The sequence below is a fragment of the Mus caroli genome, chromosome 7, assembly GCF_900094665.2.
Source record: "Mus caroli chromosome 7, CAROLI_EIJ_v1.1, whole genome shotgun sequence".
Classification (NCBI taxonomy): domain Eukaryota; kingdom Metazoa; phylum Chordata; class Mammalia; order Rodentia; family Muridae; genus Mus; species Mus caroli.
Window position 1 is genome coordinate 120,823,060 of NC_034576.1, and position 12,500 is coordinate 120,835,559.

At 46.0% G+C, this 12,500-nt stretch overlaps 1 protein-coding gene across 2 annotated transcripts in view; it reads left to right on the top strand.

The window, feature by feature from the left end:
* Positions 1-12,500, top strand: part of Tmc5 (transmembrane channel like 5) — a 77,987-nt gene that overhangs the window by 45,695 nt on the left and 19,792 nt on the right. For both annotated transcript variants that reach the window (XM_021166418.1, XM_021166419.1), the window contains 5 exons: positions 2,368-2,519; positions 4,965-5,109; positions 6,672-6,827; positions 9,692-9,843; positions 12,090-12,168. In XM_021166418.1, coding sequence (XP_021022077.1) covers positions 2,368-2,519; positions 4,965-5,109; positions 6,672-6,827; positions 9,692-9,843; positions 12,090-12,168 — 684 coding nt within the window. The remainder of the gene's footprint in view (positions 1-2,367; positions 2,520-4,964; positions 5,110-6,671; positions 6,828-9,691; positions 9,844-12,089; positions 12,169-12,500) is intronic.

Sequence of the window (12,500 nt, forward strand, 5' to 3'; positions counted from 1 at the left end):
TTTCTTCTTTTTTTTTTTTGTTTTTGTTTTTGTTTTGTTTTTCGAGACAGGGTTTCTCTGTATAGCCCTGGCTGTTCTGGAACTCACTCTGTAGACCAGGCTGGCCTCAAACTCAGAAATCTACCTGCCTCTGCCTCCTGAGTACTGGGATTAAAGGTGTGTACCACCACTACCCGGCCTCCTTTTCTTTATTTCTACAAATACAATCAATCCTCTTCTGGAAAATTCCTACTACAGAGGAAAATGAAGGAAAGTCCATTTTCCCTTTCTTCTTTTCTCTATCCTCCAAGCTGGGAGTATCCTTTAAAATATTTTTAATATTTTTATTTGTGTGTGTGTGTGTGTGTGTGTGTGTGTGTGTGTGGTGTGAAGAGAGCATCAGATGCCCTGGAGTTATATATAGGTTATTGTGAGAGCTGTGCAATGTGGGTGCTGGGAACTGAACTCAGGTTCTCTAGGAAAGCAGCAAGTGCTTTTAACTGATGAGCATTCCTGGAAATTTATTCTTAATTTTGTTAGACAGGACAATGGTGATGTGATCATAGGAATGGATTCTGTGTTTTCAGAGCTGCATGTTGAGTGACTTCAGAGTGAAATGGCCTGATGTCTGAAAATGTTTGCCTTTGACTCTTTTTCAATCAGTGTACATGCATGCACACACACACACATACACACACATAAATATGCACATACACAGACACATATACAGGCACACATACACAAACACACAGATATACACATACATACATATACACATACTCAGATACACACACACATATATACACATACACAGACACATGTGCACTCACACACATGCCCACACCCACGCACAGTCCTAGTTCATAGAGATGCAGAGGCAGGTTGCTTGGTGTGTAGTTGTAGCAGCTTTGCTCTACAGACTTTCAAGAGCAGACACTTCTTCAATGCCAACTCACAGGGTAGAGGTTAGATGCTTCAACAGGCAGCTGTGTTGATAACACACTGACTGATGCTAAGAAGAACACGGGTTTATAAAACTCTCCAAGATGCATGGTAAAGCAAGCAAACAAACAAACAAACAAACAAAAAACCTTTTATGTGTTTTATTTTTTTATTGTGCAGGGAAGCCAAAGCTCAGACTTCACACATTTCAAACAAACACTGTGCAGACAAGCAACACAACCAGCCGTCCTCCTTTATGTTTAATGAATCATTCCCCTGGGTCTATGCTTCTTTGTTTGCCTAACATCTATCATTTATCTACTTACTGATCACTTGCTGGGTTGATGCTTCTATGGGAAGAGAAAACAGTCTACACAGGTACATCATTTCCCCCTTATTACAAAAAGTGGCACCAGCTAATATGCAGGCACTAATGATGTCCTGCCTTCTGGAACATCTGGCCACTTCCTGGTGTTTGCTCTGTCCAGTCAACACACTGAGTAGATGGCAGAGGTTGAAGATGTCTGCCCACTTGGCTTTCGGGATGCTTGGCTTGATCCCCAAGTTCAGGTGCTCACAGTGGGGTTCCTCAACTGCAAAATCACCTTGGTTTGAAATTCTCTCCAACTCTAGGAACTCAGTTTTAGAATATCTAGGTCTCTTCCTCTGGAAACTATAACCAACCTTTCAGTCCCATGGTTCTTTGATTCACTCAGCCACAGGTACAACATATGTTTTTAAAATGTGTGTCTAGGATGGGGGAGGGGGTTGACTTAGTGGGTAAGAACCCTTGCTGTACAAACATGAGGATCTCAGTTAGGATACCCAGCACCCACATACAAAGCCAGCCATGGCTATGTCACCTGTAATATGAGCACTGGTGGGCAGAGGCAGGAGGGTTATTGGACATCCAGCATAGCCTTCTAAGCAGCAAGCTCCAGGTCTAGTGGGAGTCTCTGTCTTAAGGGAATAAGGGGGAGGAGAGTCATAGGGCAGAACACTTGTTTCTTCTCTGTCCAGCAGCATACTCATGCATACACACACACACACACAGCACACACAGGCATGTGTGCATGCACATATTCACAAACAATACATTTTAAGAATTGTGTGTGTATGTGTAAGCATGTAAGCAGTCCTGGTCTTCATCATTATTCCCTTAATTACACCTATATACAGAACATTCATACTGTATTAGGTGTGTCATCTCAGGATGACTTAGAACCTGGGAGGATGGGCACAGGTCCTGTGTAGACACTAGACCACTGCATGCAAGGGACTTGAACATCTGCAGTTGGTGGATTCTTCAGCAGCCCCAGAGCTGATCTCCTTGGATGCCAAGAAGCGACCATGAATGCGTGAATAACTGCAGACAGGGACCTGCGGAACAGCCATTTATTTCTCAAGCAAGTTGCTTAACTCGAATCTCTCTACTATTCCTGTCAGGGTTATTTTGGGGACACGGTGATGTACTATGGGTTCTACACCAATTCTACAATCCGACATAGGATGGGCGGAGCATCCTACAACATGCAGCTGGCCTACATCTTCACGATCGGAGCCTGCCTGGTCATCTGTTTCTTCAGTCTACTCTTCAGGTAGAGACTCCGATCTGATCCTAAAGCTTATTTTATTTGTGTGGGTGCACAAGTGTGCATTTGTTATGTGCACATGTGTGCACATTAGTGGGGGACAGAAGATTTGCCCACATTTGAGGACAGAAGACAATTTTGGGTCTTCTGTCCCTCAGGTACTCTCTATCTTTCTATTTTATTTTTTGTTTATTTGTTTGTTTCGTCTTTAATAGGGTCTCTCTTGGGCTTGGAATCCGCCATGGAGGCTTATCTGGCTGTCTCTTGAGCTCCAGGGAGCCATATGTCCTTGCTTCCCAGTGCTGGAATTATAAGTGTCCACTATCATATGTAGATTACTTTTTACATGGGTTCTGGGAATTGAACTCTGTTCTCGTTCTTGGGTGACAAATACTTTACCAACCGAGCTGTGTCGCCAGCCTCTAAGGCTCATCTTAGATTTAGGCAAACTCCAAGAAACTCTATCAGTAAACCATGAAGATGGGCATAGTGGTGCACAGCTGTCATTCTAACACCTGAGATGGTGAGGAAGGAGAATTTTTGAGTTCACAGCCAGCTTGGGTTGCATAGTGAGACCTTGTCTCTAAATGAAAGCTATCCCAGAACACAGCTTCTCTGCAATGGTGACTTCAATGGCTATCTGTGCTCTCCTTGTCTTACAGTGCAGAATATGAAAGGGATGGGAGATGCTCGTGTGCCTTTAAAAAATTAAGTGATCAGTCTAAAAACAGACTAGGTAGCTGAGGCATTGCACACGCTAGACAAAGTGGAGGGATGGTCGGCAGAGAGGAGGTCCAGATGGGAAGTGAGCTCAGGAGTGTGTCAGCCTCTGTATTCATTTGCAGATGATTAAGGCAACAGAAATCTGTCTTCTCACAGGTTTGGAAGCTGGTAGTTCTAGATGTAAGTGTTAGCAAGGTTGGTTTCTCCTTAGGAAGCCTCTCTGGCTTACTGAAGGCCATCACAATAGCTTGGATCTAGGATGTGAGAGGTGTGGTCTAATGGGGGATCTTCAAGTCACTGAGGGCCTGCCCTCAGGGGGAATTGTGGGGTTCTGACCCCTTCTGCTCTCAATTTTCCACTTCCTCGGTTTTCTTCTTCCTCTTCTTCCTCCTCTCCTTCCTCTTTCTCTCATTTTATTTTGCAGTTCTGGAGAGGAGTTGCAGCCCAGCCCTAATTTCTTCTAAGAAGAATGGCAATGTCTTTGATTAGAACCCACCCTGAAGTCTTCATCTTACTTTAATTATCTTGTTTTCAAAGGCCTTGTCTCCAAATGCAGTCATATACTCATGTCCCAGAACTTACAGCTTTAACATCGGAATTTGTGGGACTCACAGTTCAGCTCATGTCATCTCCCTGACAGCATCATTGTTCAAAGAAAAAAAAAATAGGACTTCATTGAAACTTATCAAACTAGAACACATTCTTTCAGCTGTCATCCAGTGCAACGCATCATGGGAGGGCAGTGTTGCTTTCATTCCACACTGACAATGTGCCCAGCTGTATGCCAATGGACTGCTGGTCTGAGACACTCCGTGATCTCACAACAGAGGCTAATGAATGCCTCTTGCCATGGCTTCTGTAGTTTTCTGACTAATGTCCCCCCCCACCCCAGGATTCCTGTTTCCTGATTCCTAGAACCCATGGGCATCTTGCCATCATCCCTACAATACCAATATCCAGAGAGGGGGTGGGGGAGAGAGAGAGATTGAGAGAGAGTTGAGAGAGAGAGAGAGAGAGAGAGAGAGAGAGAGAGAGAGAGAGAGAGAGAGCTTGCATGTGCGGGCACACACAGAAACATGTAGAAAACAGAGGACAACTCTGGGTCTCTTCTTAGACGTTGTCCACCTCCTCTGAGACAGAATTTCCCACTAGCCTATAGCTAGACTGGCTGGCTGGTGGAGTTCAGGGATAGACCTGTTTCTATCTCCTTAGATCTGAGATTATAAGCATATGCTTCCACACTCTGCATTTTTACTTTGGCTCTGGGGATATAAACTCAGGTCCTCATGTTTGCACAGCAAGAATTTTACTGTTTGAATCATGTCTCCAGACCCTTCTACAACTTCTGATCCCAGAAATGTGAGATTATGCCCCTACAGTATATTAAGCAATAGTTGATGATCTTTTGTTGTAGAAACATGGATAGTATTCTCATCATCTCTCTGTGAGGTTATATTGTTGTTATCCCCATCATACAGATGTGGAAACTGAGGCTCAGAATACTTACTGGGGCAAAAAGCCCTCTATTGGCAGACTTTAGGCTTTCAGGCTATGCCTGTCTGATCCTGTCACCTGTATAACATTGTGCTGGTAATTCCCCCTTCTTTGAGAGAAGAATTTGGACTGCCCATATTACCTTTCATTATCAGTGAGTGACGTGTCTCATCCCTGCATGCCTCAACACCTTCATAATAATGTTTGCACATTTTGGTTTCTGCCTTCCCCCAGTATGGCCAAGTACTTCCGGAACAACTTCATCAACCCCCACATATACTCCAGAGGGATTGCTAAGCTCATCTTCTGCTGGGACTTCACTGTCACCCATGAAAAAGCTGTAAAGCTAAAACAGAAGAATCTGAGCACGGAGATCAGGGTAAGTCCCAGACTCCAGAGTCCTCACCACAAAGTTCTCCTCCACCAGCCTTCCTCACCCCTGCGTGTCTACAGCTTTTTTCCTCTTCCCCTCCCCTCTTCCTTGCTTTTTCTTCCCTTTCCCAATTCCCTTTCTCTTTCCCTTTGTGATAGGGTTTCAGCCAGGCTGAGGTGTGTACACCTTTAATCCCAGCACCTCAGGAGCCAGGGGCAGGTGGATCTCTGTGAGTTCCAGGCTGGGGCGGGGGTGGGTAGGATGCTGGGGTGGAGTGGGGTGAGGGGTGTTCATGTGTATCACAAGCTGATCTGGAATTTAAGATCCTCCTTCCTCAGACTCCCTGGTGCTGAGATTATAAACCTTTGCCTCCACTCATGGTCTTGTCTATAAAATGTTTAATTATGGATAACACCCAATGCCAGCCAGTGCATGGGGACACCATGTCAGGCTTTGTGATTGTCTCAGCCTTCCCTGGGGCCAGTTTAGCAGTTCCTCTGAAAACACATCCACTTCTTGAGCTTCCACATTAAAAGTTCTACCCTAGAGCAGTGATTTTTCCATCTGGAGCAACCGTGTCCCTGGGGGGGGGGGGAGCTTGAGCTATCTCTGAAGACCGTGTTCAGTTGCTACAGTTAGGGTAAAGGTGCGGTGGTGTTGAGTGGGTAAGGTTTGGGATGCTGTGAAGCGGTCCATGTACCAGGGAAGCACGGTCTGAGGCTGTGCTGCCCTGGTCTACAGAGACGCCTTTAATCCCAGCATTGGAGGGGCAGATACTGGAGTCCAAGGCCAACCTGATCTACAAAATAGGGAGTTCCAGGACAGCCAGGGCTACAGAATGAAACCCCGTTTCAAAATACAAATCAAAACAATAATAACAGTAAAGCAAACAGTAAAATAAACAGTAAAATAAACTATAACTTATCAATAAATGAGCCTTGATGGCAGCTTTAACTTCTTCCCCCCATGTGGTTCTCAGAATTGTTCATTAAGAAAAGGCTTCTGTGGAGTGTTTTGTTACGGTGTACACCTGCCATCCTGGAGAGGCGGAGGCTCGGGGATTGTATGTTTAAGGACAGGCTAGGCTACACTGTAAGACCTTGTTTCCTCCAAACACAAAGATAAAAAAGAAGAAAGGCAGGAAGAGAGCGTCTGAAGGAGGGAGGGAGGGAGGGAGGGAGGGAGGGAGGGAGGAGAGGGAAGGGAAGGGATGAAGAGAGACAACGAGGAGAGGAGGAGAAGAGGAAAGAGAAAGAAGGAGCAGAGGGAGGCAGCACAGAAGAATGCACACCATGGCCGAGGGCCTCTTAGGTCTCTCTGTTGGTCCAAGATGGAAATGGAGTTTGAAGTCCTTGTGCTTCTCTGGCGTCTTGAGGTTTCCCCTTGGTCTCCCATGATCCAGCTTGCAGACTTGCAGCAGACTTACCCTGCTGCTCCTGTGTGATCTGGCAGCAGACTTACCTTGTTGCTCCTGTGTGATCTGGGCTAGCCCTGTGTTCCCGAGGATTGCTGCTGACAAGCAGGGAAGGGCCAGTGGGTCCCACTGACTGTTCTACTGGCACTTGCAGGAGAACCTGTCTGAGCTCCGCCAGGAGAAATACAGGCTCACATTCAACCAGCAGCTGACCCGATTTTCTGCTCACGTAGCCGCTTGGCTCGTCTCTACTGGAGTGACCGCAGCCTGCTGTGTAGCTGTCTACTACTTGGCTGAGTATAACTCTGAGGTAACTCTGCTGAGAGAGCTGGGGAGGACCGGGAGGCCACTGGGCAGATGCAGAGCAGATGCCTCGAGCTGGGCCCTGTGGCCAGCAGCAACTGCACCCATAGAGCCTTGCTTCAAACTGTGGAACCAAGCCTCTTCTCATGGCCAGATCTGCACTTAGGAGTCCCCAGGGTATAATGCACATCACAGGGTGAAGCGTACCAGGCTCTTGTGGACGTGGGACTTTGGCAGAGAGCTGGGATCAAGTTCTCAAGTCTGTTTTTTGTTTTGTTTTTCTTCTGCTTTTCTGAGACAAAGGCTTGATATACAACAGAGGCCAGACTTAAATTCCTTATCCTCTTGCTTCGGCCTCCCAGGGGCTGAGACTACAGATGCACAACACTTTTTATTGATTCTGTCTCCATGCCCCCATGACACTTGACAAAGTAGACACTCTAACACATGGGTGAACTCTTAGAGGACTTAATCTTCTTTGATCACAGTGTTTCTCCCCTGGTTTAAAAACAAGGGATATAGGATTATGCAAACCTGAAGGGTCGACATTGGCCATATGGAAGTCTGACTTGAAAGAGGGGAAACTGAGTCACAGTCCTTAGAGGCCACCGCAGGGTGGAAGCTGTGGCTGAGCAGCTGCAGGTGGGAAAGCTTTGCCTCCCATATCTTCCCTGAAGTGCAGGGCTGCTACTGAGAGACTCAGAAGTCCTGGGTGTACCCACCTGCTCTGTGCTGAGCAGGATCAACTGTTGACATAACCCAGTGGCCGTCAGTCACTAATGAACACAGCGTCCTGTGGCTGAGCTGGGCTTTGTTTCATCTTGCTGAATTCTAGTGAGTCTCTGTGGCTTGAAGGATGCACCCATGGCTCAGAGATGCCAAGTGCCCAGGTTCCCCTCAGCTGATCATCAGAATGGGATAGAGAGGCAGCCTTAGGACCCAGGTAGGCCAGCTAATTTCCTCAATGATCTGACAGAAGCAGTGCCAGGGAGGAAGAATGTAACTTGGCTCACAGTTTTAGGGAATGCTGGTCCACCTTGGAGGGGAGACATAATGACTGGGCATGGTTAGCATAGGTGGGAGTGGGTGGGCCCTCTTGATGGGTCAGGAAGCAGAGAATGTGGGAGGCACCAGAGGCTGGCTTTTGACCTTCAAAGGCTGGCCCCCTGTAATGCATTGTCTCCAACCATGCTTCCTGCCCAAGGACCCACAGCTTTCCACAACAGCATTACTAGCTGGGGACACACACACACACACACACACCCACACTTCTAATTTCATAACTTACCCATGATAGGAGGGTCCCAAAAAATTACTAAGAGGTGAGAGGTGCTTTCAACACCTCTATGAGTGGATACAGTGGGTCAGGCCTCAGGAGAAAGAGAATGAAACACATCCACAGGAATCATGCCAAGGAAAATACTTGGCATAGTTAACCACCATCCTTATGTAAAGGCACTGCGTGGGCAAGCCTCCTTCCCATTCAGTTGTTAGCACAAAGGAAGTCAGGTGAACCAGCCTCAGGCTGTACAAAAAAAGCAGGGACAAGTCAGCCCTGAAGTCATATACATACAAGTAACATTATATGGCCTGAGCAGGTTGAATCTATATATTTGTGAACATATATGCATATGATATATGGGTAACAACAATTAAAGAAAAAAAAACCATAAATTTGAAATAGAGAAGAATGAGGTATACATGGGAGAACAGTGAGGAAGAGGAAAGAGAAGGGAGAAAATAATGTAGTTATATTTTAGTTTGAAAAATAAAATAAGGGCTGGAGAGATGGTTCATTGGTTAAGAGCACTGACTACTCTTCCAGAAGTCGTGAGTTCAATTCCCAGCAACCACATGGTAGGTTACAACAATCTGGAATGGGATCTGATCCCCTCTTCTGGTGTGTCTGAAGACAGATATAGTGTACTCATATATAAAATGAATAAATAATTGTTTTTAAACAAATGTAAAATAAGGGGCCAGACATGGAGGCACATGCCTTTAATCCCAGCACTTGGGAGGCAGAAGCAAACAGATCTCTGTGAATTTGAGGTCAGCCTAATCTACATAGTGAATTCCAAGGACAGCCAAGCCTACGTAGTGAGATCCTGTCTCAACTGCCCCGCCCAAACGCTCAAATAATAACGATGATAATATAACAACAATAATAAAAGAATGGCAGGAGAAATCCCACAGTGTTTAGTTTTCTTGCCTCTATTCTCCTATGGCTAAAATAGATTCTGTTTCCACAGCAAGAGAACGCAAGTTCGTAGCTCAAGGTATCCTGGTGAGGAGAGCCAAGTTCCAGCAGAGCTGTTTGAGTTTAGGTCACTGTTCTAGTTTTGCTCTGATGTCATGAAACACTCTAAATAAAACCAACTTGGAGCATAAAAGGCTTACTTGGCTTATACTTCCAGGTCACAATCCATCACTGAGGGTGGAGGCAGGAACCATGGGTAAACAGTTTGTGGCTCCCCCACAGGCTCATGCTTAGCAAGCTTTCTTATACAGCCCAAGAACACCTGTCTAAGGATGATGCTACCTAAACTGAGCTTGGCCCTCCTGCCTCAATTAACAGGGCAGTATCCCACACACTTGCTCATAGGACATCTGATCTAGGTGATTCCCCAATGGGGTTCCCCCTTGACACTTGACTCTAAGTTGTATGGGGTTGACGAGAAAAACTAACCAGCACACTGCTCTGATCTTGTGCTTCCTTGCTGGGTGATCCTGGGGAAATGTATTTTCCTCTCTGAGACTCAGTATGCCTCAGAAGAACTGTGTGTGGGGTTCTCTACTTGAGACCCTCTGAGTGTGTGGAGAGGGTCCACAGCTCTGTGGACCTCTCAGGCTTATCCTCCAACCCCGCAGTTCCTGAAGACACACAGGAACCCCGGGGCGGTGTTGTTGCTGCCCTTTGTTGTGTCCTGCATCAACCTGGCCGTGCCTCGCTTCTACTCCATGTTCCGCCTGGTGGAGAGGTATGAGATACCAAGACAGGAAGTCTACGTCCTCTTGATCCGGTAGGTGTGCTAGGCCTGGTTTTAGCTTATTTCCCAGAGCTAGGAGTTCAATTCAAAGTCAAAGTTCTGTTCCTGAAGGAAGGCATTCCAGGAACAATGTGTCATGCTGGGTTAGCAGCTGCCGTTGTTGGGTTTTTATTGATGCAATGAAACACCACAGGCCAAGAGCAAGTTGGGAGGAAAGGGTTTATTGGGCTTTCACTTCCGCATTGCTGTTCATCACGGAAGAAAATCAGGACAGGAACTCAAACAGGGCTGTCCCAGGGATTAACCTAACCCTCAAGTGTAGCCACTGTACAGGGGTCCTGCCTAAGAAGCCCGGTACCCACTGCTTCATGCAGGAGAAAGCATATTTTTGCAATTCACCCATCAAAACAGAGGGAGGATGTTCTTGGTGACTCACTGGCTCAAAGCCAGCACTCCTTGGTGATGCCCATTCACATGTATAGAGACGTGCTTGATGAACAAAACCCAAAGCTACCCAGTTTCTGTCTGTCCTTGCTAGCTGATCCTCTGGCTAACTCCCGACTCTAACCATGAATCTGCACAAAGTGTCCTCACTGATCACCTCCAGAGTCCTTCCTCTCTGTAGCTTTTAACCTGAGGCCCATATGCCAGCTTCCTTTTCTGTCTGACTCCTTATCGTGCCCTGCACTGGCCTCCCAAGTGTGCTCAGACAGGTCTAGCTCCATAGCTACCTCTGCTCTGGCTGTTCTCTCTGCCTGAAAGTCTCCTCCCACATACAGCCCTGGGGATCCCTTCCTGATTTCATTTTTGCTTCTACTCAAGTGTTGTCCCTTAATGGAGTTCTTCTCTACCACCCTATTCCTTACATTATCATTTTCTTCCACTTCCTAGTAATTTATCTATTGTCTCTCCCAGCAGTGTGCACAAGTGTGTGCCTCTCTGTCTCTCTGTCTCTGTCTCTGTCTCTGTCTCTCTCTCTCTCTCTCACACACACACACAGACACAGTGAATGGGGAAATTGTGTTATTATTTACAGTACCTGGGGCTCTGTAGATGCTCAAGAGTAATTAGTAAATGACTGACTCAATAAATCAGCGAGTCAATCATTTTCAATTACATTATGAAACTTCTAATCATAATTGATTTTTGTACCACCATTATTCCTCCCAATCCACCCACAGGGAAGGGATCCACTCTCATAGGTGTGATGGCTAATATTGATTATTGACTGGACAGGATCTATAATCATTTAGCAGACAGACAGATCGTTGGGCATGTCTGTGGAGGAATTTCTAGATTGGCATAATGGAAGTGGGAAGACCCACCCCAATTGTGGACACCCCCAATCCTAAGGGCTAGGACCCCAGACTGAATGAAAAGCAAAGAATAGGCTAGGCACAGGATTCACCTGTCTTTGCTTCCTGACTGTGTGTGCAAAGTGACCAACTGCTCATGTTCCTGCTGCCATGGCTTCCCTTCTGTGTTGGACTTCACCCTCAAACTGAGCACCAAACCAAACCAAACCAAACCAAACCAAACCAAACCAAACCAAACCAACCCTCTTTAACTCACTTCTTACCAGGTACTTGGTCACAGCAATGAGAAAAGTACCTAATACATTGGGCATGTATGGAGGAGTAAATATTAGAGGTTTCTGTCACACTTGAAGTTTGGGTAAGATAGGTACCTGAGATAGAGTTAGAAAGTTTAAGAGAAATGATTCATTGGGGGCCTCAGGACAGCATCTTGGATAAGTATTCAATAAATAAAAAAATGTTAAGCACATTTCTTATACTGTAACGGGCTGTAATGGGAGAGAAACTGGCTCAATTGCAGGGTCAACAGAAGAGTGTATTCGTCAGAACACATTAAGTTTTGCTGTAGTAACAATCCTCCCCAAGCCTCAGTGGCCTGAGGCACAAAGGTTTACTTCTTGCCAGTGTTGCTTGTACATTGTAGATTGGAAAGAGGGTTGTGTGCATGTGAGACTCACCAAGGGACCAGGTTGAGGTATCAATACACATCTAAGATAGTGCCAACGTCCCTTGCAAAGAAGTTCAGTATGTTCTGGAAGCTCTGAGGGTAGCATGTGTTCAAGGTTAGAACTGACATATGGCACATCTGCTCACAGTTCATCTTCAAAAACTCATGGACATATCCAGCCTCCAAGCTAGGTAGGCAGAAACGTGTGCCCTACCGAATGGCTACAGGGAACAGGAGACTGCCAATGAGGGTGACCAACGAGGGTCACCAGAGCTATCTTCTCTTCTGTTCTATAGAAACATCTTTTTGAAGATCTCCATTGTTGGAATTCTTTGTTACTATTGGCTCAACATTGTGGCCCTGTCTGGTGAAGAGGTGAGATCTATGTGTTGCTCTAGTCTGCCTTGAGTTTTGTTTCTAGGCCTTCAATCACCAAAGAGACTTTGAGTTTCCTGACAGCCATCACACTTCATTTTGGGAATAGGAGAGGAAAGAAGCTGGTGTGGGAAGTAGCATAAAGCAGGCGGGCTTTGTGGAAAAACTGAAATGTCAACCAAATACACTCAGCCTCTTCAGCATCAGCATCTGTAAGACAGGTACCACTCAGTATCAGGGGTAGTGCGAGTATTGTGACCAACCACTAATCTTTCCAAATAGCCTGAGGTTGGGCACAAGATCCTTCTTGAGGTTTGGTGGGTTTTATCCAT